A 27313-nucleotide genomic window follows, 5' to 3' on the forward strand; every position below is an offset into this window, starting at 1 on the left:
ATTGCAGAGTTCATGATATATTGTCATTTATTGAAGTGGTATAGAATTATATTCTCTGTCCTTAACCTGGCCTGGAGTAAAGATGCAAATGTTATCTTTATTTTTCTCAGAGTGAGAACCACAAGTAAGTCGAGATGAATATGGACATTTTGTTTCACTGTTTTTATGGCTGAGCAAAAAAGCCAGCTGAGATCCCCTGAAAGGGCTATTTTATTGATACTACATTCTGAACAATTACATCTATTTTTGCTCTTGACAATTGCTCTTACAATGCCCAGTTTCTTGGCTCAGTGAAATAAAAAGAAGCTCCACGCACAGTGGATTAGCCTGGGATCTGCTGTTATCTAAGTGAATGTGCTGTTATTGGTTTGAGTAGTTACATTTACTGCACTAATTGGTGGCATAGATGGTCTTGCATGCAATCAAAGCTATTTTTAGGTCTCCTGACATGGTTAATAAATAACTGCTTGGGTCAGTGTGCTCAGTGGATGTCATTTCTTAGTAATTTTATTAGCTCATCTCTCTCACTTTCTGTCATATGAAAGCTATTATTCTCTACAAATAAAATGGAGCAAACAGTAGGGATGCAGAAATCTTGTGAGGATTAACTTGTGAATAGAGTTGAGAAATTCACCCTAATCCAATGCAAATGTTGTCTTTTTTAATTTCTAGCTCAAATACTCTTTTCATAAAAAGCTTGTGAGCTGGTGGTGGTGTCCTGGGCTCAGAGGCAGCACTGGGGATGTTGGTGTTCCCTGGCTGCACTCCGGGCAGGATGCACTTGGTCCCTGCCCAGCCATGGCTGCAGCTCATCAGGGTTTGCTGAGAAAATCAGGTCTTTGTCCTCAGCAGGGCCAAATATCCCCTGGGATGCTGCTGTGCACAGTTTGTATTGTTGGATGGAGCTCTGGATTAGGGTTCTCTGTGGCTTGTTCTTGTGCTCTCTCTGTCTCTGTCCTGGGTCTCGCTTAAAGTGTCAGGTGATTGACTTCAGTGTTCTGAAACCAAAAGCATCCCAGCTGTACAAACCTCTGGTTATTCTCTGAATGAGCCTTGTTTGGGCAGTGATGGTGCAAGCCCCTTCCCCTGGCTCACATCAGCCAGTCTCACAGGAAGGGGTGTTGGATACAGACCTGGGCACAGCCTGTGGCACTGCCACTGCTCTGGCTGAGTCCAGATTCCACTGCAGTGTGGGAAATCTGCAGCAAAGACTGAAAGGGAGCAGGTAAATACAAACCTCTTGTAGGTTTTGACACCACAGCTGGTCTGAGGTGACTTCGCTGTGAAGGTGGTGTGGCCCTGGCACAGGTTGCCCAGGGAAGTTGTGGGTGCCTCATCCCTGGAAGTGCTCATGGCCAGGTTGGGTTGGGTTCTGAGCATCCTGGGATAGTGGAAGATGTCCCTGCCCATGTCAGGGTGTTGGGACTAGATGGTCTCTTCCAACCCAAGCCATCCTATGATCCCACATATCAGCATTAGACCAGAGATCCTCAGGCATCCCACACCAGCATTCCTCTCCTGGAGCCAGGGTACCAGCCAGGGCACACAGAAACCCTTGTGCTGGCTGCCCACTTCCCTCCCTCCTCACAAACCAACAATAGTTCAGTGGGTTCAAAACTCCACATTCAATCAAAACTACCTCAGGTGATTGCACCTTTCACAGCCCCACGCTGGTGCCACCAGCGTGGCACAGCAAATTTTAGAAAAATCCATCTCATTGTCACTGCTTGATAAAAATACCAAAGTGCTGTTGACTGGGCAGGATGTGACCATGAATCTGGGCTTCATTTGGGGAGAATTTGTAGTATGCATTGTACTGTCTCCTCTCAAACTGCTGTGTTAAAGCTGTTTAAATCCCTGCTCCTCAGAGCTCATGGTGCTGTGTCTCACTGCAGAGCAGGCTCGTGGTGTCAGATTCCCTGCCTGCCCACCTTAATGAGCCATGATTTGCAGCCCCAGGTCATTAGTGAAAGGAGGCTGTGTAGGGAAGAACAATGTAGATAGAGGTTTGGAAATAGCCATGCCTTTTCTTTCTCTCAGACAGTGCTGCAATCATGTGAAAATCAATCAGAACATGAGAAAAAAGCAAAGGATCTTTTGATCCAGTAGCATCAAAAACGGGAGCAAGTGCTGGGAGAAATCTCCTGAGCCCTCAGAGCAGCCTGAGAGCAATTTTGCCTTATGGACTCACACATGTCACAAAAGCATTATTTTGCTCCCAGTGAAAGAATCAGAGCAGGTGTGGAAAACCATAAAGCACCTTTATTTGGAGAAACACCAAGTGGTTCATCTCCAAGTACAACGGGAGGAGCATCCTGTGGCTCTGGGGAGGGTGGGTTTGTACCCAGAAATGAGAGCTGAGATTGGCAGCTGGGCATTGGGTGGTTTGGATGCTGATTTAGGAGTCAACCCCTCCCCTCCTCCTGGGGGTTGCTCCCATCCCTTGGGGTGATTTGCTGGGGTACTGCAGAACACTTGAGGGGTTCTTCTCACACTGTGTTCCCTTCTCAGCACACTCCTGGCCACTCCCTGGTGTCAGGGCTGGGCTCCAGGTGACACTGCACATCAGTGTGCACCATGGGTCTGGAGGTGTTTGCCCTCCAAGTTGTGCTGCAGAGCCACCTCCTCTCTCTGAGCAGAGCTGGTCAGTGTGTTTGCAGGTCCCAGAGAAACGAGAACTCAGCACCACCAGGTCAGCTCCAAGAAGAACCCCAGGTGCTTTTTGTCCTGATCCAGGTAATTGGGTTAATGAGAGTTTTGGTCTTAGGGAAAAAGTCATGGCATGCACCAATCCACAACGGACACGAGGAAGGGCTACAACACACAAGCACTGGACTTGGAAGGGAATGGAGACCTTGGTGCTGGAAAAATCACTGAGGAAACCTGTGAAAGACCCAGGAAGTATGTTACTTACATGGGATAATGCTGATGTGCTGGTATGTGTGCTGGAATGACAGCTGGACTAACGCTTGACAGTGAGTGACTGCAGAAACCTGTTAGCCTGCATCAATACAAGATGGATTAAATTTTCCTTTCCTCCACTGTACTGGCATAATCACAATTTAGAGATAAGAAGCAAATTCCGATCTAACATTTGCTTTTTTGCTTTTTTCTCCTAAACAGCAGCAGGCAGGGTTGTGGTTCCATCATCTAACAACTGCTTTGGGCAAAAGTTTGGCCAGGGACGTGGGACATGAAGCCAAACCCCTGTGGGTTTTGCCTGTCTCTCACCAGAACTCGTGTTTCAGAGGGAAAAGCCATTGGCAAGCACACCTGTGTGAGGAAATGGTTTTGCTCCTGTGAAGGTTATGCAGAGCTGGGAAGGATTCCGGGTGGTCCATCAGGTGGAGATGGGAGAGGAGATGGCTGAAGGGGATGTGTGTCACTGCCTTCAGTGAATGATGGACCTGCCCAAAGGAGCAGAGATTTCCCATTAACACCACGGGAGCTTCCAGCTCTCCAGGTGCTGCTGGCATCACTCTGGGCAGGGTGAGACTGCAGCTGCCTGTGCCTGACAGCAGTAGTGTCAAACAGTGCGGGGGACCTGGGACATCAGCTCCTGCAACTGCATCTGCTGGCTCATGCTGAGGTTTTCTGGGAAGCTCCTGTGTGTATGCAGGCCCAGGGGCTGGTGCAAGGATTCCTGTGCAGACACAAACCCCCTGCAGGTGTGGGTTCACCATGGGCAGCAGGGATGCAGAGCCAGGGCTGTGGACACTGAGCACACGGTGTCTCTGCAGTGTCAGCCAGAGGCTGCTTGTTTCCCAAATAAAGTTTGGGAATAATCGGGCTGCTGTGCTGAGCACTCTGGCAGCACAGCTCAGGAGCAGAAAGATGATGCTGGGAGCTGCCAGACCCAGCCCAAACCTGGGAATGACATCCAGAGGGTGTGAGCAGATCCACACCCCATCATTCTGGGACAGTAGGGTTTGAGCAAGGGGCTAGAATGTCAAGGGCTTCAATTTAATTTTTGTAAAATAGTGCTGATGCTTTTTACTGGGAGTTGTGAGGGTAAGATGTAGTTATGGTGCTTTCAGCTGGGGATGAGGAGGGTGGTTCAGGATGTGGGGAAGTAACAGCAGGGCCATCCCTGGGAGATGAGTTAGAGATTTTTTTGTTCCAAATTTGAATTTACTTCTCAAGATGTAATTTACCTCTTCAAGGCCATGGGATTTTTTGTAAAAGATACAAGCCCTATGGAAGCCCATCCAGAAACATCCACTGGGCTCAGAGCAGCAGCACCCCAAAACCAGCAGATCCATGAAAGAGAGGGGGTTCTCTTGGGTGTTTAGGTATCTAAAAGCTGCTGATTTTAATGGGCTTATGCAAATGTCATTTGATACAAACTTACATAACTGCTGAATATCTATCGATTCAGATTTTGACAGAAAGTGCTGGTTTTCCAGTATATTTTATTTTTGGCAAGAAATACAATGGGACATGATTTTCTGCTTGTGCGTGCCTCCATCAAAGGTACTTTTGTAAAATGAATGAAGCTTTATGGTACAGTCCTTTTGACCTATTTCATCACCAATTTAACTCATTGCCAAGAAGGAAAATGCAGCCAATTTTTCCTTGTTTATTTGTGAAGCTGTGATACAAAATGTAGAGGTAGAAAAGCTTTTAAAACTGGGACTGTTTAATGAATGAACTTTCAGTTATTTTCTCTATGGGTTGCTCACATTCAAGTCAGTAAGAACACAGCAAAATTTTGACTCTTACAATCTCTATGGGTTTTTTTTCAGTCAGAACTGGCAAGGTTTGTTCCCTCAGAGAAGAGTTTCCAGAAATGGAAAGGTTCAAGCCTGAAAAAACCCTTTCCTGCAGAGCTGCCCTGTCTGACACACCAATGAACAGCCCAGTGCCTGAAGGTACTCTTGTCTTCCCCCATGAAAAATGGATCTCAAAAACCATGTCCAGGCCCAAAACTGGATGGGAGGCACAGCTTTGCCCTTTCATGTAGGGAAGGCTTTGGGGAGAAGCTGCCAGGAACCATGAGGTGCTGCAGAAATGCCCTGGGAAGCCGAGGAGAAAGGCTTTGTCTGTGCTGGGAAATGTTTGCCAGGACATCCAGCATCACTGTGCCAGCACAGTGCTGTTTTGTCACTGCCCTCTGCACCTGCAGCATCCACTCTGCCCCTGTTCATCCTGCCAGAGACAAGGCAGGAGGAGCCCTGCCCCTTGTTGGTACCTGGGACAGATTGATGATGCCTGCCTTGGACTGACTTCACCGCTCTTGGGTAAAAAATGCCCTTGCAATCTTGCTCACACTTCTTTTTTCTTTTCCCCCATGAAGTTATTTCTTACAACTTGGGCAGGGTCAGCTTGGATGGGGCCCTGAGCAATCTGATCTAGTGGGTGGCATCCTGCCCATGGCACAGGGTTGGCACTAGAGAGTCTTTAAGGTCCCTTTTATGTTCTGTGATTCTCTGAATAACACTCAAGACAAGCAAGGCTGGATTCTTCCATCAGTGCAGATGGGGATGTGTGTATCTTTTTGGAGGCATGAGACAAAAGTTGATTTTATGATGCAAAAGTGAGGGTTATCCAGGTTGTGAGGTGGTTTTTTCCCTGCTTTCCATATAAAAGCAGCTCATTATGTACCAGTTTGAAGCAGCAGTTCCTCAACATGTGCTGGTGTGACCCCGTTGGCTTTAGAGAATCCATATAGAAAAGTTTTGGTACTGAGGGCACCAACACTAATGGCTATGTTTAACACAGCTGCAGTGTGTTAAATGTTTGTGCTCCCTGCTAGACATGAAGTATTTTCCTGCTTGTGCAAGAGTCCTATGAAACTGGCTACTTTTCTTTAATAATAATTGGTGTATTTTGCTAGATTTGTCCGAGGACTTGGAAAAACGAGTCCAACTCCTCAGTTAGAAGGAAGGAGGAAGTCCTGTCCTCCCTCCCAAGGAGCAGACAGTGCTTTTCTGACTTTTATGACCCCAGATCAAATGTTTTAAATTTCATTCTATACACAAAATTGTGGAAATTTTACAGTGTTAGTAGAGCTAAAATTTACATTTTCTCCTGATTAAATGTTTAGGCTAAATGAAATTATTAGTATGTTTGTCAGTTGTATGCACAAATGTGTCTACACGGGGCTTTAATGTTGTAGTTACTCTGATTAAACAAAATAGCCTAATCAAGTTAGTTATATAGATTTGGGGAACAAAACTAAAATATAAATATGAAAAAAAAAAGAAAATTAAAATCCAGTTCTGTGAATCACACTGGTTCCTCCCCCACCACAGAGCCACAGGGTTATAAAGGGTCTGATCACTTTATTTCTTTTTCTGTTCACATTTAACAGCACAGACACAGCTGAGATTTGAAACACCGATGTGATGCCAGGTGTGTGTGTGTAGTTTGTTTATACAGACATTTTGTTACTGAGCTCACATCTGCACCTTCTTTCCTTGGTTCCCAAATGTCTTGTTTCCCTGAGTTGCATGAATTCTGCCACCAGACCTGCTTGCCAGCCAGTGAGTGAGAGAACAGCGTGGACAGCCAGGTGCCTGTGGGTAGAGGTGAAGCAGGAGGTGATGCTGCAGTGCTGCAGTGCCTCAGTGTGGGTGTTTGCACACAAATCCTGCACTCCTGGAGCGGGGAGGGGACAGGCTCAGGTGCCACCAGGGAGCAGCAACCAGCCCCTGGCCCCAGCAAGGTGATAGAAAAGACACTGAATATACAGAAGAGGCCAATTTCTCTTGTGAGTTCAACCTGAAGGTGTAATGAGGGGAGGTGGCCCATCGGTGTGAGCAGGAGGTGGGAGGCAGGAGAGTTCTGCTGACACACAATTCACTAGGGAGAATTAAAATTCATCAGGGACAGAGGGCTGTGGAGCAGCTGGGGGTGAGCACTAGAACCAAATGAACAGAAAGCTGCTATCACACATGCATGCTCCAATGCTCTGTCAGCTCTGTGGGGCACAAAACCCACATGTTGGTGAGACAATATAAGCCATATTCATTAGCACAGAAGATGGAACATTTTCTGGTCTGCCTTGAAATGGCACACTTGAGGTATGAAAATCTAATTTAAGGGGTTTATGAATCAAGTATGAGAATGTGTCTGCCTGTGTCCTTTAATGCACATTTTTCTATTATTTTCTATTGTTTTCTCAGGTCACGGTAGTTAAAAAATGCAAAATGTTCTCAATTCAACACTGCAGCAAATGAGCACAAATGCACACCAGGCTTTACAGGGGGATGTGGCACTGGGACAGACTTGGAACAGAAACATGGGGGGTTTACAGACAGGATACCTGTCCTCAGCAAGCTCGGGGTGCAGTGGGGTGCAGTTAGGGACAGGTAGCCACAAACTCCTTACAAATATTGAAACAATTAAAAGCTTCCAAGTTCAAACACATCAAGTCATTCACAGTCAAACTGAACAGAACAAGTACAGATGATTTAGCTAGTAAAAAAAAAAAAAGTGAGACTTTGGTGGGTGATTGCATTCCACATTTTTATAGCATCACTGTAGGCCTGAAGTCAGCACTGTCCTTGTCCCACTGATATATATTTTAAAAAAATATTTCAGTACAGTCACGATCTAAGCCACTTCTGTGAAAGCTTTTTTTTTGTTTCCTTTCTATTTGGATGTGACATGAAGGTTATTTATTTATTTTTAGCATGTTTAAAAATTTTATATCTCTTTTTTATTTTTTAAGAAATAATTTTCCTCATTCAGAGAAAAACATGAGCTTACTTAAAAATTGGTATTATGAAAAGTGTATCAAATTTCCTGTTTACTACTCCAAAAAGACAATTCAGTATTCTCTCTCTAGGGTCTGATTAGATGCTAGCAAAATTCTTAACAAAACTAAAGCTAACTCTGGAAAAATTGGCGCTGCTGAAGTTGTACAAACTCTCGAGTGAAGTGGGCCACGTTTGCCTGGCCAGGACGGCACAGCCTAGGTCTGGGCTAAAGTCAGCATTAAAAAATCAAACGGGCAAAAGCAGCACAAAAATAACACCTGGAGCGTTGCCAAATTCTGTGACCGCCTCTCTCCTCTCAGAGTCCCAAACTTTAGGTTTTTTCCCTCAGGTCTTTAACTGCCTGCACCGCACCTCTCAGCCCGTCGGGGTGATGACCGCAGCGGCGCTTCCAGCCTTGGGATTCCCATTCCTTGCCCTCTTCCCCTGCCGTTATGGCTTCATGGGGGGCTCGGCGGGTGCTGTCGGGGTGCCTGGTGTCATGTGATGACGCTGGGCTCTGTCCAGCCGCGGGAGCTGCCCTGCTTGCTGCTGGAGAGGCTCTGCTTGGGCAGGGCTCGCAGTCCGAACAGACGGCAGGCGGCCACGCGGTACTTCCTGGACATGATGTTGTACAGGATGGGGTTGATGGCTGCGCTAAGGTAGAAGAGGACAAAGGACACCAGGTTGCAGTACTGGCTGATCACTGCTATCTCCAGGGATCCGGCTTCGAAGGATTTGGAAAATAAGTACCGTCCTACGTGAAAAGGCAACCAGCAGAGTATGAACGCAAATACCACCACAACTAAAATAAAAACAGCAGAAGAGAGCATGTTAAGTGTGAGTATCAACATACAGGTGATTAACATTCTGTTCTGCAGCTCTGTTCCTTTAACGAATTAATCGCAAAGTGTGAACATGCCTCCTCTAAGCTTTCAGTTGTGTCTCAGTACATTCTCTGAGAGTATGAATTGGTGATGCTTAATACACTTGGATCATATCTAAACAGGCTGCCTGAACATTGCCCAACTAATCTGTTGTAGCTAACTTCTGACCTATAAAACCTATGTTTGCATCAACAGACTGTTAAAGAGTCCAAATGGTGACAAAATATAACTATCTGTCATCTGCAGTGTTTAAGAAAAGCAAATTATATGTGATACACTCAACACTGTAGTTTATAATGAAGAATGTAATCACTGGGAAGCAAAATTTTTAAAGGCAAAGGCCCCAGAATAAAACACGGAATGGGAACTTGTAGAGCACATATGCCAAGATGAGGAGAGTAGTTCATCCCTCCAGTTTGTCCATTTTTTGGAACATGATTTACTCCCAAGAACAGTAAAACTAAATGTGTAGTATATAACTACATAATTTTAGTTATACAGTATATCTGTAATATTGTATTACTAACGTGGTTGTATTTACAGGTAAATATCATGTCTGTAGAATAATGGGAATGTGTGTATCTCTGAATACACACATGAGATACCGGCCCATTGGAATTTTCATCTGAGAGAAAGGGAAACAGTTTCTGTTCATTTCCTGTGCGCCTTTGACCTTCATTATTTTTCATATTGCTCTGAGTGTATCTATTAATATATTACAGAGAGAAAAACCAGAAAACTCGAGCAAGGGTTTCTGATACTCTTAAGCAATTTTTACAGTTAACCTGTTCATGGAATCACAGAACTGTGTGGGTTGGAAAGGAAATAAAGAAAATCTTTTTCCAAGCCCCCTGCTTTCAGCAGAGACACCTTACATGAGACCAGGTTGTTCAAAGTCCAGTTTAACCTGGCCTTGGTGGGCAGGTTGTGTTAGCAACCTGCTTGTGTTAGTTATCCTCATACCACATCTCAGAAGACAATGAAATTCAAATTACTGGGAGGAATGGTCATAATACCAAAAATTCTGCAGCAGCATTCCCAAGTTTTAAAAAGATGGTTTTGCAGGACTTGTGGTGGAGTGGAAAACACCAGAGCTTGAAGTTCAGAATAGGTTTTCCAGCTCTGCATCTTCTGGAGCCAACCACTTCCAGTTTTCCCTCACTATCTTCACTACAAAATTCAGGTGATTCCCTAGCTCACATGGGGATTTGAATCCATGTAATGAATATTACCATTATGGTCATTATGAATGAGCAGAGTTTAAAGCACAGTCTATTATGGCTAGAATTTTCAGCACACATAGGCATGCAATATCCCTAGTCAGGCTTTTGACAGTTTTATTTTAATGCATGCAGAAACCCATGGATTTCAATAGGAATGGGATGTGATAGCTCCTTTGCAGATCAGACTGTACATTTAGGTGTTTAATTTCAGTCCCAGAAGCATAACCTGTCTTTACAGTTAAAAGAACCTCTGATGCTAATCCCATTTACTTGATGTTCCATGACTTGATAAAGCCTCAGAAAGCACCTTCTAAATTTTAAGCAGAACTTTAACACCAGTGACACGGCATTGAGCATCTGCTGCCACTGAGCCCTCACTAACTTCTTCCCATCTTTCTATCAGGCATCAGACTGTTATCATTTAGGGAATATTGGCTCTCTGTCAGAGGAGAGTCTTGCCACTGCCTGGCTGTTCTCAGACCTTGTAAAAGGAAAAAAAGTGCCTGAAATATTGCAATGCTTGTGGCAACACTTCAGAGCAGAAATAAGCATTTTTTATTTCAAAATTCTTTTCAGTTAAGTATATGTAAATATAAGCATGGTAGTAATATATGTAATTTACTCATAGTCAGTGGAAGTTCATAATCCTGAACCTCTAGAAGTGTGAGCAATTAATTACTTTCAAGGTCACGCTTACCAGACTGAAGTAATTCTATTGATCATAAAACGTAGCTGAAAGGGCATAAAGAATGCTGTGGGTTTTATTATTCTTCCTGCTGTTGCATAGTAATAAATTGGGACATGAACAAAAAGATCAGATAGGCTCATATCTGATAATTAAGGTACTTAGGACTCACTGCCACCTCTTGTCTGCCTCATTAGCCCACCACTTCAACCCTGCTGAAAGGAGCCTGTGAAAGCTTCTTCCTGCAGAGCATCTTGTCCCCCCCAAATCCACGGGATGACTTGCACTGCAGAGGACTTTTGGCTTGGGTAAAAGTACGCAGCAGCAGCAGCAGGATTCTGCAGTTTTCAGACACCAAACTGCAGGACAACTTTTTGGGTTTGTGTTTCAAACTGCCACTACATGCACAGACTTAGTTAAATGTTAAAACTTGTGTTTCCACGTGCCAACCACAGGTGCTGTTTAAAGCATTCAGCAGCGTCGATACACAAAGTTAGGAATGACAGTGTTTGTTGTCCTGATCCTGTTTTCTGACAGTCTGTGAGATTGTACAGCATCACAGACCCCAAAGGAGACTAGGTGCTCCTGGTTCAGCATATCCTGGGGTTTTGCTAATATGAACATGCAGATTAATTTTCATAAGCTTACACAGCCACGGTAGGAAATAACCCCAATTTGATAAAACCTTGATACTCTTTTCCTATGAATCTTAGTGCACATCATGCCCTGCCTGGCTGGCTGTAGTCTGCAGCTCAACTTCATGGCTTGAGAAGGGTTTAGTTTTGTTTAAAAATGAAATAAACTGTTCTCTGTAAATAACATTGGTATCCACAACCAAAGAACAAAAATGCTCAAAAATCTCCAGGGCACAAGCTAATTATAACCGTAGTATTTGTCCTTGTCAGGGATTCTTACTAATTTTTGTTTAACTGTTTGGGAGTCCCCAGCTCAAACCAGTTAGAAATAAATCTAAGGGAGAAGCAGAGTTATCCTACAGCTACCCTGAGGTTTAGCCTTTTGATGAAACGTTTTCTTTCCCTTGGAAGGAGCTATAGTAAACTATCAGAGAGCTCCCTGTCTTTTTCTCTCTCTCTCACACACACAAGCACACACATCCTTTTGCAAAAACAGAGCAAGAGGACTCGTACCTAACATTTTCACAGTTTGCTTGTTGTTCTTATCCCTGATGGCAGTGTTTGGACCGATGTTCTTTCTCTTCCTCCTCCAGAGCTTCCTCCCGATGAGGCTGTAGAGCACGGTCAGGCAGAACACGGGCAGGAAGAAGAAGATGCTGGAGGTCCAGACCATGATGGTGAGCAGCCCCGAGCGGATGGCGTACTCTGTGGCTCGGCACTCGTTGGTGCTCAGGGGGTTCGTGCCGTTCTCGTGCTCGACCCCCACCAGGATGAAGATGGGGCCGGCGCTGATGAAGGAGATGGCCCAGAGGAAGAGGATGACCAGCTTGACCTTCCCCTTGGTGATGATGACTTTAGCTCGCAGGGGGAAGCAGATGGCGACGTACCGCTCCACGCTGAGCGCCGTGATGTTGAGGATGGTGGAGTAGGTGCAGCTCTCGCTGATGAACTGGAAGAGCTTGCAGAGGAGGTTCCCGAAGTTCCAGGGCCGGTACTGCCAGAGGCGGAAGAGGTCCAGGGGCATGCAGAGGAAGATGAGCAGGTCGGAGAAGGCCATGCTGGACAGGTAGAAGTTGGTGGTGGTCCTCATGTCCCGGAACCGCGACACCACCAGCATGGTCATGAGGTTGCCGACGATCCCGATGACGAAGAGCAGGACGCAGGCGACGGTGATGCCGGTGAGCACGGGCACGGGAAACAGGTGCAGCGGGGGCTCGGCGCCCGTCCGGTTCTCCGCGCCGCGGCCGCCCGCGCTCCCCTCCCGCATCCTGGCGCCGCGGGCTGCGCATCCCCGCCCGGCGCGGCGCGGCCCGGCCCCGCGCGGTGCCCGCTGCGCGCCCGGGCAGGTGCGGGGCCGGGGGCGGGCAGGCACGGGCAGGGACGGGCGGCCCCGCTCCGCCTCTCCGCGCCCCGCCGCTCCCCCCGGCCCGGGGCGGGCGGGCGCTGCCGCGCGTCACAGGAGACGTGGGCACGGAGCGGCCCCGCTGCGACCCCCGCGGGCCGCTCCCCGAGCCGCCAAACTTTCTTCCCGAGACCCGGCGGGGGGCTCAGCCCGTGCCGGGTCCGCCCCCGCTCCCTGCCCCGGGAAGGAGCCGCTCGGGCAGGTGCGGGTGTCGGTGCTCCCGGAGCCGTGCCCAGGTACCCGGGTGCGGTGCCGCCTGTCCGTGCCCCGGTGCCTTGTCCCGGTGCCTTGTCCCGGTGCCTTGTCCCGGTGCGGTGCCGCCTATCCGTGCTCCCGGTGCCTTGTCCCGGTGCGGTTCCGCCTGTCCGTGCTCCCGGTGCCTTGTCCCGGTGCGGTGCCGCCTGTCCGTGCTCCCCGAGCCCCGATCCCTTCCCCGGGCGGCGCTCTGGGCGCTCTGTCCCCGCACTCTTCGCCCCGGCGCTCAGCACACGCGGCCGGTCCCGCAGCCCCACGGCCTGCCCCAGTGCGATCGCTGCCTCCCCGCTCCGTATCTTTGCTGTGCCCTTGGATGCTGGCAGGAGCCCGGCCAGGCTCCTGTTCAGCGAAGCTGCAGCAGCCGCCCGCTTCTACATGATTTACCTGCAATTAAATTTCAATTCAGCGTGTTGCTGCTGTCCTCTGCTCTGCCCTTTGCAGGCGCAGACAGAACCGCGCTTCCCCAGCTGCAGGCTCCTGTTGTACCAAAGGAGAACGGTGTACGGAAATGAGATGTGAGCAGAACAAGGTGAGATCAGAACAAAGTAACTTTCTGCACATCTGTATAGGGTGTATTTCTCCAGCTTTCCAGCTTGTCCCCACAAATTCTAAGGGTATGTGTGCTGCAACACAACCCTTTTCACTTCTGTCTAGAGGGGCTGGATCTCTTGTGTCCCATCTCTCAGGGGGCAGCCAGTGCTCTGAATCCATGTTGGCATCTACCTTAACCATAGAATCATGGAATGGTTTGGGTAGGAAGGGATCTTAAAGCTCATCCCGTTCCTGCCGTGGGATGGTTTCCACCAGGCCAGGCTGCTCTGAGCTCCAGCAGTTCAGCAGGGAAGCAGGTTTATGCCATTTCCCTGGGTGCCCTCCAGCACTGGCATTCCCTTCCACGGCTGCAGGGCTCTGCTGGAGGGGAGATAGAGCACAGTGCTGAGTTACTCTGCCTGTGCTTCTGCATGTGCCTCTTTTCTGTAATCATGCAAGCATTAGCCTTTGTGCCTTGTCCATATCCTAATTTGGATGATATATTTTTGCAGTTTCACTGGAATCAGTACTCTCATTCCTGCTCATGAACTGTGAGACAGTTTTGCAGCAAGTTACTCAACAGTTGCTAAATTTTATGAGGGATGGCTGCACATTATTGCAGTTGAAAAGGAGGAAGAGTTTAATGTACTTCTCACTTTGTCTACCCAGCTGCCTGCATAGTTGTGTTATATGTTTCTGAATAAAAATAATGGGCTTTATGCCACTAAAATGCAGTTATTTCATATCAGAACTGTGTCCCCAATCAAATTTACATGACATTGCTTTATATTATGGAGGAGATGGCAACTGCTTGTGGTTAGGCTGCCAAATACTTTGCATTATTATACTCACTCCTTTTTAAAATTTCTTCACTCCTTTTTAAAATTTCTTTTCCCTAATACATTCTCAGACCAGTGGTGTTAGCTGCAGGATGTTGATATTTACCACAGAAAATGGCCCTAAGCTATAAGTGTGACTTTCTATGTAGAGGGGATCCTTCATTAAATTGTTCTTGGTTTTGCTCAACTGTGTCTTGTCAAAAATGACCATTTCTCTTTCCCCAGGGAGAGAAAAGTGTGGGGTTTTTTTTTGTTTGTTGTTAGTTTTTGTTTTGTTTTTGGTTTTTGTGGGTTTGTTTTGTTTTGCTTGGGTGGGTGGTTTTTTTTTGTTTTGTTTTTTTTTTGGTTTTTTTTTGTTTTGTTTTGGGGTTTTTTTGTTTGTTTTGTTTGTTTGTTTGTTTGTTTGTTTTTTTCCCCTCCCCCCAGGAAAATATTTTATTCTTTTCTGGAATAATATCTGATTGTGGTGTGTATACCAAAATCAAGTACCCAACAGTGAGTGAGTACCAGATCTGTATACTCCAGGCAACCTGAGCTTGCAATGCAAGGATTTAACCCTGCATTCCTTGGGAGTTTGATGTGTTTTGAGCCAGCTGGATCAGAACTGGCAGTTGTACTTCAAATGCAGCAACATTGATCTCCTCCTTAAAAGGATATCATGAGTCAAGGGCTCCTCTGGCTGCTTTTCCTGCATGGGGTTGGGTCAGGGCCAGAAAAAAATGCCAGCTGAGAGAGAAGAAAGGCAGCTTTATAGTTTTCTTTTTTATTTCTTTGGCAATTGCAGGCCAAATTTGATGGAATATAAAGATTCGTCATCCACAAACACTGCATGATAATGGATTCCTGCTTGGACTTTGCATTTGCTGAAGGACAGTGGTGCAGATAGTGGTGATAGAAGAGGTAAGAACTGTGAGAGAAGATGGCTTTAGGCTCCCAAAAGTTATCTACCAGCCCTCTGCTACAAGAACATTAGTTTCATGTTGCCAAGAACACAAGAGTGAAGGCATTGGTCTTACTGCAATGAGAAAGGGGCTGAAGTTAAGGACTTTTTATTCTATTTATCCACTAGCTGGATGTATGAGCAAACCAGATATTTAAAAGATAATTTAGAAAACATATTATACTAGACATTTACCTTTCATGGAACTCTTAAATTATTTGTGTTTCTCTTCAGTAGCTTCAAAACTGCATTGAGCACTGGAGATGAAGTAGAAGAGTTTCTATTTGTGGAGCTTTGAGATTTCTCTCCTCTGTTCCCCTCTTTCAATTTTTTTCTTGTCCAGTAAAGTTCAAATTCTTGTTTATATCAGTCTTTGTTGTCATGGAAATATCTGAAGGCTTTGAACCTACAATCATTATGTGTTTATTGTGGAGAGAAGAAGAAACTGGAAAACAGACTGTAAGGCAGAGATTAATTTTAAAATTATGCACCTCCAAAACTCCAAGAAAAGCAAATTCAGGGGTTTTTTTTAATTATATCCAGGGACAGAAGGTATTTTGACTGTTGTTATAAATGTGGTTTAGAGCAGGAGGTAGCACCTGGTGTATGCTTTCAAAGGTTATGGTTTAGCAACTCTCATCACTGGAGTGCTGTTGGAATAGCAGTAATCCAGCTTAATAAAGTAAAACACAGAATGAGCTCAAATTACTTTACAGAGATTTATATAGCAGTAGTATCTGCAAGCAGACTTCAAAACACTGCTGGTTTATTAATCAGCAAAGCTGAGCTCTGCAGTCACTAATTCTGAGGTTTAGACTCAGCTCACTGGGTCACACCTGGGCATTGTGTCCCTGCTCCTGAGACTCACTCCCCAACTCCAGAGAGAACTCGATCCCTTGGGGCACTGGTTCCACCCCTGCCATGGGCAGGGACTCCTTCCACCATCCCAGCTGCTCATCCAGCCTGGACTTGGGCAATTCCAGGGACCCAGGGGCAGCCACAGCTGTGCCAGGGCCTGCCCACCCTCCCAGGGAAGAATTCCTTCCCAATATCCCATCTAATCCTGCCCTCTGGCATCCCCCTTTGCCCTGTCATTCTGTGCCCTGGTGAAAAGTCCCTTTCCAGCTCTCTTGGAGCCTCTTCAGGTCCTGGAAGATGCTGTAAGGTCTCCCAGAGCCTTCTCTGCTCCAGGCTGAACAAACAACTTCTACTGTAGTTTGGTAATGGGTAAATATCAGTTGTTTTGCTACTAAATAATAATTCCCAGTGCTTAAATAATTGCCAAAGCCCAGAAACATGAGAAATACCTCAAGGGAAACGCTCAGAATTTTGTCCTTTGGTCACAAGATCATTTTCAGGGATTTCTTCAGCTTACTGCTTCCAGATGCAGCTCATCAGCTGGGATCTGGAAGCCAGTTCTATGGAATTACACAACATGGCATTGCTCAATGGTTTGCATTTTGTCCTTTGCGTTGCAACCATTTAGTTGGATTATATCTGATACCAATCAATGTCAGGGAAATTATTTAAGACAGGGTTGTCATGGAAGCCATAGGATGATACCAATAATCACTGTGAGACTAAATAAGTATTTAGTAAAAACGTTTTATATAAAAGTCATGTAGAAAAATTTACAATATTCACATGTTGACGCAACCTATAAAAATTTGCTACATATGTCATTCAGCATAAAGTGAGATGAAAAGTGTAAGTCAGGACACAGCACAAACGGAAATTGCTATATTTTTCCGTTCTTCTTTAAAGGTGTCCTGTCTGATATCCCTTGATAATCTTCCCCCAAGATAAGATCTGGCAAACATGCCTTCAGATCACTCAGAAAATTACTATTTGGTGTGATTCCTGTTGCAATATGCTCTGCATGCAGTGATCAGATCTGATTGCAGAGGTCAGTCCTGTGCTGAAATAACCAAGTTCAGTCCATCTGCAAGGAGAAGCTACAAAAGTCATTTCTCCAAGGTAACAGACATACAGGTATGTAGGAAATGGTTCTGTTCTCCAGCCTTTCTGGCTGGGAGAAAAATTCTGAATTAAATACTGAAATCAGAAAGAAAACTGTAGAAATGTCTTCTGTTCTCTGTCAAAACAGATGATTTGAGAAGGAGGAAAACCAAAGTGTTCCAGTAAATGGTGAAGAATTTCACATATTTGATTGCCACTGAACACAGCACGTGTGACACTGTTAAACAGCAGGCAGAAGTTAAACCTCATTATTTTCAGCTTACACTGGTGTGTTTCTTGCCAAAAGAAGGGTATTCCTGAAATTCTCCTCTTGCTGCTCCAACACAGCATTCAGGTGAGCCAAGGTTCCTGCTTGTCTGAACGGCCAGATAAAGACAGGGGCTGTGTTTTAATCCCCTGCTGTTGATGGCAGGATGAACCATGGCTGTTTGCTGGTGAGGCCCATGTGCAGGGGCTGCTGTGATTTAATTACCACAACGTGCAGGTGAAGGGGAGGGTTCCCACGGCAACCCCAGTGTATTCAAAAAAAATACAGCCAGACTTTATCCTGCCATCACAAGTAACATTTGCAGAACTATCTTCCTTTCCCTCCAGTTTTTTTTTCTCCACCTTTCCCACTGTTTCATGCAAATCTGGGCAAAATGCATTCATGGTGCAATTTGCTATTCCTCCATTGACAATGCTACAGATGTGCTGATTTACCCTACCTGACTTTTGCTGTACATTGAGCCCATACAGTCTAAATTTTCAAATCCTTTTAATACAAAATAGTCATTTTCACAGAGTAAAAAATACACTGTTCATTTTATAAAAAAAAAAAGTGTAGAAATATGTTTCTGTCCATTCCTAAAAATTAAATCAAATAATTACAGCATTATCTAAATAAGCAGCATTTTTGTAAGTACAGATAGTTGTGCCTGTTTTCCTTAAAATGTTAGTCATTGGGGTGTGTTATTCAATATTACATCCTACCAAACACAGACCAGTACAAATAAACATGGAGCAATCTTGTCATGCCTAACTTGCTGCAAATTTCTCACAGAATTCAGTATTTTCAGAAACCCACCTTTTTTTTTTTTTCTGGATCCAGTTCTTGCTGTCAACAACTGTTAACAGCAACTGCATTACTGAACTTATTGGGAGCCTGGTGAGATGTCTGCAGCACAGTAATTAAGTAAATAGGCAGTGTTATAAAATGTTGATCAAAACACAGATTGATTTCAAAAGCTCTTCAGTGCCATTCCAGCAGCTGTTCTTATGTACAATATCCTGCACAAGACAAATGTGTTTACTCAAGACATGATGGAGAATGCTTAAGCACATACTTAATTTCAAGCATGTGGATACCCTGGTGTAGTCAGACTGTTTGTGTGCTTAAAATTAATTAGGTGCTTAAGTGCTTTGTTAGATGAGATGAAGATGTGCAGCTTCTGCAAAATTCCTGTTCAAAAAACTTCAGGAGAAATTCCACAGGCACTTGGGCACAGTATGTACAAAGGTTCCTGATATATTCCAGACAGGGTCCCAGTGGAGAGCACAAATAAAATCTGCTATCCAGGCTCAGCCTTGAGTAGCCAGACGTGGAGCACCCACCATCCCTCGTGCCACAGCTGAGCCAGCCTGGAGCATCTCTGCTGCTGCTGAGCTCTTACCTGCCTGGGGTTCTGGCCAAAGGTATCACCTGAGGGCTGAGAACCCCTCACACCTTCCCAGGCTGGCTGCCTGTGCCTGCACAGAGCATTGCCACCCACAGCCAGCTGCTGCTGCTCTTCCTGGCTGCTGGACAGAACTCGGCACACGGTGAGCTGAGAAAGGGCAGTCTGCTCTTTTTGGTATCAATACAGCTTTAGGCTGTCCCTGACTAGAAAAACTGGGCCGTTTGGGATCATGATTTTCATGTTCTAACTGATCATAAAGGCTCCAAAAAAACTTGCTTCTTTGTCCATGTCAACTATGTCACTGTTGCTGACAGAGACAAAAATCCTGTCCTCTCTCTTCAGCTGAAACACACCACCTTGGTAGATGGAATAAAGTCCATATTCTGCTTTTTTAGACCAGCAGCTTGTCCTTGCACTCTTCATGAGCAAAATGGGCTCAGGGTAATTAGTCAGTTTGTAAACATACTGGACAAGCTGTTTGGGGTTTCTGATTTGTCCCAACACGTCTGAGTCCTCGTTCTCGTTTTCACGGAAGCGAAAGTAAATTTGTGAGTAGATGTAATAAAAGCCCGTCTGCGGTATCACTAACTCTCCATTTCTCAGCTCCACGTTGTAAAGGAAGGAGTGGCCTTTTCTTGATGATTCCCAGTTGTTTATTTTGTGTCCAATTCCTCTTCTGGGTAAGGGATTTACTTGGGAAAAAAAAAAGAAGAGAAATGTTAACTTAAAAAACAAGTAGTGAAGCCAAGTGTCTGCTAGTTGAGCCTTACTTTCCTGAATAAGGAAACCTGCTCTTCCAGAAGTTGATTAGTCCATTCTCACAATTTGATGGTCCATAAGTAAGCTTCATGTGGGAATTAAATTAACATGAACTGCCTTTATTTTTAATATTTGTTCTCCCAAATAAGAGGAAAAAATGTTTTTACTTAGTAACAAAGCTAAAATATCCATTAGTCTCTGATGCCCTCTGAAGCTGCAGAAAGCTGAGCAAGCCCTTCATTAGCATGGCTGAATGTCAAGTCACTCCTGTCTGTCTCACATTTCTAATAGGTCTGTCACCATAGCAGCTGGGACTCGCACAACCGACAGAAGGAAATGAAAGAAAAGAGGAAAGCTTAACACTAGGAAGGACATCTAAATAACACTAGGAAGGACATCTAAAGTTCTTCTTTCCCTTAATGAGGGTTCCAAAAGAAGAGCTAGGGAGGTACCCAGAGGAAATGGGCTTTCTCTCTGTTTGGTGGGAATTAGCAGAAAAAACCCAATGTCTGTGACAAGACTATTTGTTTCCTACTATTAATACAAGTATTAAAAGGTGTTTTGAGGCGAGCAATGGGAGAGTAATTTCATCAATTCAGTGGTTTGTATCTGTGGTTAAAGGCTTCTCCTTACTGCGTGAGGACAGGGCGCTCCTCCTGCTGCTGCTGCCCGTCAGGTGCGCCGCGATCCTGCGGATGGGACCGCGCGGCTGCTGCCCCTCCGTGTGCGCCAGGGTCAGAGTCCTTTCCACTACAGGAAAAAGAAACCCCACATCAGAACCAGGGACTTTAGAAAGCACATCTGTTCCACCTGGCTTGATTTTAAGGAATAGCTATGTCACTTTTTAATTGACTGAATCATAGAGTGATGGCTGAATATTGGCTGATAAGGCTCGAATTCTGCTTTCACGCCTGCTCATGAAATGTCATTAAGTGCCTCCTTATTCTCCTTTTTCTCCTCCCTCTGCCTTCAAGTTACCAACAGACAAAACAACCTATAGTACTCAATTTTATGGTTAAATATTTCTAATCTCCCTGTGAATTTCCATTTGGAGGTTGTAATGCTTTCATGGAGCATCTTTAGTGTGAGCTTCAGCAGAGCTATTCCTTAACTGATCTTGGCAGCTCTGTGCTGCATGGTCCACGAGTGGGATACTGGGAGGGCTTTTTAAACATCCTCCACACACATGGGATTGAGTCCTCTGTATCCACCTTGATTATCTTGCTCTAAGCACTTAACAGTAATTCTGGCTCCTGAAAATTTATATTCTAGTAATAAATAAAAATTTTTGATGACTTGATGCCAGTACAAGATCTTAGATCTTACAAGAATTTGGTGCCAGTTTTCTGCACCTTTAAAAAATCAAGTGATTACACATCAAGTGCCACTAGTGGCTCCTTTTTTACCACAGGTAATAAAATTATTACAATACCGTTGATTGCAGATATGTTTTCCTCATAGCTTCTTGACATCATCTGCCAACAAACACAGTAAAAATGAATTAGCTTGTCAGCCGAGGCTGACAGGGGCAGAACACACCTCTTTTTACTCATGAATAAACGGGATTCTGGATTTGATCAACAAGCAAATAGGGGGAAGAAAGCACCTGTTAGTTTGTTGTAATAAAGAATTTCTATGTTTTCATCTTTTAGGTGATAAAAGAAATGGAAAAATATTTTCAAGAGCTCAGGAATAAGTCTATTGAAAAATCTGAATCTCATGCTTTTCTCAAATAAGGTAAGTGTCCAAGCACCAGCTTCCATTTTCAGAATAGTTAGCAGTGTAAACTATATGGTCTTAGATCTGGGAAATTAAAATGAATTTATTTTTATACCTCTACCTATCTAAGCTCTTAATGAAGCATATGTTACTTTGTGCATCCCCTTCTTCATAATTGTTTGCTAACTGCTAACTCCAGTTTGGTGTGGACAGTGGTGCAGCAGCAGCAAGTGTGGTGAAGCTTTACCTAGGTGGCTCATAAAGCCTGTATTGCCAGTTATTGATGGCTTTTGTCCTGCCACATTTCTATTTATCCATCTGTCCTAACAGTAATAGTAGTATTATTGTAATACTGAATTTATTTCTGGTACCCAGCCTACCTTTTTCTAAGCAATCAGGGAGCTAGTAGGTATATTAGATGTGCAAACATCCACCAACTAAAACAATGCTTTCTCTGTGCAGAAGTTCAGGGACTTCACTGGCAGAGCTTCCACCAAAGGAGCTGAGATCTCTGAATACAAATACAGAATTTGGTTTGGACTGCAAGATCTGTTTTTGCCAGGAAATTTCAGCCAGACGAGAACTTCTGTGGATGAGCTTGTTTATGTGCTGGACTTGGGATTTTGAAAGCCATTCCAGAGGATTTGAGCACCTGTGGTTTTTCAGCCAGACTGACTTTGTTCTCTGTAGCCAAAATGATGTGTTTGGTGTGTAAGTCACGCAGAAGGTGCTCTTTGGGAAGGTGCTGTGCCTGATGCTGTGTGCCCACGTGCTCCTTCCTCCATCACTGCATCACACAGCTTGTGACTGGACCACTCCTTAGGCACCTTTGTACCTCTCCCTGTGTTATATTTAATCTCATTTTCTCTCCCCAGCCTTCCTGTTTTTCCAAAGAGGCAGTGACAGCTCTGATAGCACCATGATCTCTATGGTAAGGTAGAAACCCTTTACCCTGAGGTATTTCAGATAAACCAACCCATCACTGGAATTTACTTAGTAAGAGCTGATAGTCTTTGCTTTATTATTTCCTGAATGCAGTGAAAGCATTTTTATGGGCTGTTTTTCCCTTTGCTTCAGTGCAAGCACTCTGCAGCTGGAGCTGCGCCCTGACAACTACTTTGCAATAAAACAATCTGACCCTTCTTTATCTGCTATTAGGATTCCTTCAGCTGAAACAACACCAAGCACACTGTTCCCAAATACCTTTTTAATTAACTTTCCCAGGTGCCACTTTACTTGCCAGCAGGGATCAGCTTCTCTGTCTTCACTTTCGAGGAGCTCCAAGTTTTGGATGGAATTTCCGATCTCCTCCCCGGTGAGACAGGCGATGCCGCTCTTGGAGTACGAGTCCTGGAGCTGCAGCACAGGGAAAAGCCAGGATCTTTCATCCATGTGTTTGCAGCTGTGGTATGTCACTGTATTCACTAAGTGCTAGGAAATGCACTTTTCTCTAAAGTATGGTGCAAGTAGGGCTATATGAACAAGAGGACTGAATTCATCCTGATCTGATATATTTAAATATAAGGGCACACCTCACATGCAAAAATATGCTTGCATTATCTGCATGGACATAAATACAGTATCCGGTATTCAATTTAATAGGTTTTGTGAAGATTCAACACCCAAATCCCTGATGTTGGAAACTCTTTAGATTCTCTAGTTCTACATTACAAACATTTATTTAGCACAATATTGTTTTTAAACAAATTATTGAGGATGAAATCAAATACTAGAACTTAAAAGTATTTTCTATGCTATCTTTTCAGCCAATTGCATTTATAATCCAGACCTTTGCTGTTATATATATCTGTACCATATCCAGTTTGGGCTCTCTCCTAGCACCATTTGTCCTAATAATCCAGATAACTGAAATGACATTTGAGTCCAAATACAATTATAATGCCAGATATTTTTGACATGAAAATATCAAGTATCTATCTGTATCCTCTAGTCACGGAGAAAACATTTTTGTTTCCTGCAAAGATTGAAGAGATTGGCAAAACTCCTTTTGGCTCCAAGGGAATCTGGGAGAGTTTCCCTGGTGGAAATCTCTCTCCAAGCTCCCTGCGGATGCGACTCCAGCTGGCGCTGTTGGTTAAAGTGGGAGCACAGAACCTGAGAGCAGCCCTTGTTTGCTTGAGCTGGGCTCCTGCTGCAGCAGCCACACACTGGTCAGCCTTGTGGAGCCAGCAAAGCACTCCGGGAACTTGGAGGGGACAGCAAGGAGCATGCAAAGCATTCAGATGGAATCCTGCTAGTAGCATTTCAATTTCACTCTTTTGTTGTGTTAAAGAAGCTTGATTTGGTTTGCTAAACAGATGTATTTTTTTTTTCTACAAGCACCAGTTTTTAGCTGTCCTAGAGACTGGGGTATTGAAAGCAAATGGTGAATTTTCTCCTTTACTCTCCATGCTTTTCCTGGCTGTTAGAAAACAATGGTGTTTAGGAAAGGATTTCCTGCTACAGGGGGAGGAGATTTCACTCCCATCAAGTCCCACCTTCCAGCAGATTCCACCGAGCTTCAGCTAGGACTTGAAATGATGTATTTTGGAGGCAGCAGAAGGAAAAGGGGCCCCCAGTACAAGTGGTTGTGAGGGTTTCTGTGTCTTTGCCAAGAAGTGCAGTGGTATTTTTAAATCAGGTTTCAAGAACTCAAAGTGATTAATATTAGGTGCTCATTAAGGTAAAACTACAGGCTCTGACCCATTTAACTATACAATGAGCTTCTATAAAAAAGTAGTTTGACGAGTTTAAGATAAAAAGCCAGACACAGGCACGTTGTGAGGTTATGTTTGTTCTCTTGAGCTCTCTCCCAGCTCAGCCCTCCCATCTAGAAGCAAACAGTCCTGTGCCTCTGCCTCCACCTTACCTGCTCACTTTTCCCCAAAACAGCTTCACTCTCCTGGCACTGGAACCTTACTCTTTGTGCAGTTTGAAACCTCGCGGAATGCAACCTTGCAGCAGCACATTATGGAACCCAGGGACTGGGATTTCTCTTGTAAGATTTGAGGTTTATCTGCAGCACTGAACCCTTTGAGGACACAACTCCTGCAGGAATCTTATCTTATAGAGCCTGTCTCCTATGTTAGGAGTGGTTACTGGACTGTTTCTGAAAAAGAAGGAAGCCTGAGGTTGTTTTTTCTTCCTGAAACACAGGAACTTTATTGTTTCAGCACTTCCTCTCCAAGCCAAACACATGCCATACTCCTAATAGGTTACTACAGCTGTAGTGGCCAAACCCTGCTAGTTACTAGCATGTTTTTGTAAAGATAGAAATACCTGCAGTCTGTGCAGCCACAGTAATTTGGTGAAGGTGTAGAAATGCAGGTATTGTGAATTAAAAAAAGGGAAGAAAAATGTGCAGACAAAAAGCACAGCTTATCTACAGAGGTTTATTCCACATGCACCATGTGGATGTGGAGTAGCAGGCTGTGTCTAGATGGGTTTTTTCCTGTTTCTGGTGCACCAAATGGCAAATGCAGGAATATGTGGTTAAGGTACCCCCTCCAGAGCCAGCAACCTTTGTTTGCAGTCCAGCACATCTTCAGTTTTTTTATCCCTTCACAACAAATGCAGGTTTGTTGTTCTTCAGAAACTGTGAGTTCTATTTTGGGCAAGTCCCTGGGATGTGATTGTGTCCCAGGTGCACATGTTTGAATAGAAGGAAAAGATAAGTGTGGTTACTAATTACTTAGATTGGCATGTTTGTTAGCAAGGGACTCTGAGCTGTGTGCATGAGGATGTCTTTATATATTTTTCTTCATTAGCAATCATGTAACCTGATGTCACAAAGTGAGCACATTTCTGTGACTCCTCCATTGGACAGCCACAGCTATAAATTCAGCAGGAAAATCTGTTTTATACATTTTTAAAGTATGAGCATTGGCTCCTGTTGCAGAGCACTCCCTTTGCCTCACTGAGAACTCTGACATCTCAGAAGACTCCACTTATTAAACTAATGTGGAATAAATGCATATATAGCATAATATGCATATCTACATTATTATAAGTACTGTAATTAATTAAGCATTACTGAGTGCTTGTATAAAACAGTAACTTACACTGATGCAACACTTTCTGAAGCTGTATATATACAGAACACTTACCTGCAGGTAGGTTTACCTGTGTGCCAGGAGTAGCAACATCCAGGCACAATTTACAGCAGGACAGTCAGTTTAGGGTAAGACACTCATGGTAACCCTGAGTAACAAGGGTCCTCGAAAAGCAGGACCACACACACTGCACTATCAACTAAATTCAACCTTCTCGGAGTGTAAACGATCTTTTGCAAGAAGAGGGAAGAGTTAAGCAGCAGCTGCCAAGCCTCAAGGGTGGCTTCAAGGAGACCAAAGCATCCAGACTACACAATGGGTATTTTAAAAGTTATCCTGGGGAATGCTGCGGTGTTTGCCGTCTGGTGCAGTTCCTTTGGGATTAGTCACGGTCTCAGACCCATGCATTATCCTAGGGGAAGCATCCACGAGGCGCTTGAGCTGACAGCGCCCGCTCCACCCAGCCCTCCCGCACCGCAAAACTGATGAGACGGCGAATTCGCGCTCTAATGGGAAACACATTTCCTGCGAAAGCGCCGAACTTTGTTCTCCCGAGGCGGACACTCAGTATCTGCCCCGCTGCGAGCTCCTTTCCCCGCGCACAGCCCCGGCCGTGCTGCAGACAAAGGGCAGCACGGAGCTCTTTGTCCGCGGGGCTGAGCCCAGCCCGGCCCGGGGATGCTGCTGGCATCCCCCCGCGCCCCGAGCCGGCCCGTCCCGGGGGACAGCGCGGGCAGCGCGGCTCCCCCCGCCGCCGAGCCCCGCACAGACCTGTCGGAGCTCGCTGGTGAAGTACAGGAAGGTGACGGCCACGCACACGGACTGCAGCAGCACGGCGGCCACCAGCACGGCGCCGCAGGTCTGCGCGGGGCTGGGGCCGCCCGCCGGCAGCATGGTGGGGCTGGCTGGGGCGGCCTGGGGGCTCCGGGGGCTGCGGGGGCTCCGGGCCGCTGTCCCGCGGTGAATGCAGCCCCCGGCTGGGGCCGCGCTCAGCCCGCCCGCCGGGACATACAGCGGGCAGGGCAGGGCAGGGCGGAGCGACCGCCCTCGGCCGGCCTGCCTCCGCTCCTCCCTGTTCCCTCCTCCCTGTTCAGCCCTGCCTCCTCTCCGTTCCAGACCTGCCTCCTCTCCGTTCAGCCCTGCCTCCTCTCTGTTCCAGACCTGCCTCCTCTCCGTTCAGCCCTGCCTCCGCTCCGCTCCTCCCTGTTCCCTCCTCCCTGTTCAGCCCTGCCTCCTCTCTGTTCCAGACCTGCCTCCTCTCCGTTCAGCCCTGCCTCCGCTCCGCTCCTCCCTGTTCCTGGACTCCCTCCTCTCTGTTCCAGCCCTGCCTCCTCTCTGCTCCTCTCTGTTCCCTCCTCTCTGTCCAGCCCTGCCTCCTCTCTGCTCCTCTCGGTTCCCTCCTCTCTGTTCCAGCCCTCTCCTCCCTGTTTTCTCTCCGTGCTTTCCCGCCCCGGATTCCCCGCCTTCCCCGCCTGTTCTCCCGCTTTCTTCGCCTCGGGATCGCTGCGAAGTGTGCGATCGGTGCTGGCGGTTGGGGCATTCCCAGCAAACTCTCTTGAGTTTGAGCCTGAGAACGGTGGAAGCTAGTTTTTAAAAAATACATTCAGGCTCTGGTTATGTGCGCAGAGAGGCACGGAGTTTCCTGAGTTCACGTTGTGTAACAGTCTTGAGAATCACAGATTGGTTTGGGTTGGAAGGGACCTTAAAGTTCAGCTGGTCCAATCCCTGGCCATGGGCAGGGACATTTCCATTATCCGCTGCCCTGTCCAAGCCCTGTACAGCCTATCCTTGGGCACCTCCAGGGATGGAGCATCCACAGCTTCTCTGAGCAACCTGTGCCAGTTTTTCACCACCCTAAGTGTAAAAATCTTTTCATTGTAAATAACTTCTTTCTTATACCTAATCTGAATCAATGCTCATTCAGTTTAAAAGCGTTACTCCTTGTTCTGTTGAAGAAAGTCCTGATATTATTGTCCTCATATTTTTATAAGCTGCCCTTCAAGTACTGAAAGGCTGCATTGAGGACTCCCTGGAGTCTTCTTTAGCTG

At 45.7% G+C, this 27313-nt stretch overlaps 2 protein-coding genes across 3 annotated transcripts; both read right to left on the minus strand.

Annotated features, from left to right (window-relative positions):
- Positions 1-8053: 8053 nt before the first annotated feature.
- GHSR (growth hormone secretagogue receptor) lies at positions 8054-12462 on the minus strand. Of its 2 annotated transcripts, none has more exons than XM_064385245.1 (2): positions 11644-12462; positions 8054-8457 (listed from the first exon to the last, which is right to left on the minus strand). In XM_064385245.1, the coding sequence occupies exons 1-2, from the start codon at positions 12395-12397 to the stop codon at positions 8201-8203; spliced, it is 1011 nt and encodes a 336-aa protein (XP_064241315.1). In that variant the 5' UTR covers positions 12398-12462; the 3' UTR covers positions 8054-8200. The 2 variants fall into 2 exon arrangements, with proteins under 2 accessions (XP_064241315.1, XP_064241314.1); XM_064385244.1 differs by having other exon boundaries at positions 8054-8505; positions 11644-12458.
- Positions 12463-16686: 4224 nt separating this feature from the next.
- TNFSF10 (TNF superfamily member 10) lies at positions 16687-26287 on the minus strand. The gene is made up of 5 exons (XM_064385247.1): positions 26037-26287; positions 22417-22569; positions 20927-20969; positions 20128-20244; positions 16687-19427 (listed from the first exon to the last, which is right to left on the minus strand). Exons 1-5 carry the CDS (start codon positions 26157-26159, stop codon positions 18979-18981), a joined length of 885 nt encoding a protein of 294 aa, XP_064241317.1. The 5' UTR covers positions 26160-26287; the 3' UTR covers positions 16687-18978.
- Positions 26288-27313: the final 1026 nt, after the last annotated feature.

The sequence above is a fragment of the Passer domesticus genome, chromosome 11 (assembly GCF_036417665.1).
Source record: "Passer domesticus isolate bPasDom1 chromosome 11, bPasDom1.hap1, whole genome shotgun sequence".
In the NCBI taxonomy this organism is placed as follows: Eukaryota; Metazoa; Chordata; class Aves; order Passeriformes; family Passeridae; genus Passer; species Passer domesticus.

What these genes read in the sequence shown, in the direction of transcription:
- GHSR (XM_064385244.1), bottom strand. Translation starts at nt 12,397, where the DNA reads ATGCGGGAGGGGAGCGCGGGCGGCCGCGGCGCGGAGAACCGGACGGGC. An exon ending in GCAAACTGTGAAAATGTTAG is followed by an intron (nt 8,506 to 11,643) that starts GTACGAGTCCTC and finishes TTTTTATTTTAG; the next exon opens with TTGTGGTGGTATTTGCGTTC.
- TNFSF10 (XM_064385247.1), bottom strand. Translation starts at nt 26,159, where the DNA reads ATGCTGCCGGCGGGCGGCCCCAGCCCCGCGCAGACCTGCGGCGCCGTG. An exon ending in AAACATATCTGCAATCAACG is followed by an intron (nt 20,245 to 20,926) that starts GTATTGTAATAA and finishes TTTTTCCTGTAG; the next exon opens with TGGAAAGGACTCTGACCCTG. An exon ending in GAGCGCCCTGTCCTCACGCA is followed by an intron (nt 19,428 to 20,127) that starts GTAAGGAGAAGC and finishes TTTTTTCCCAAG; the next exon opens with TAAATCCCTTACCCAGAAGA.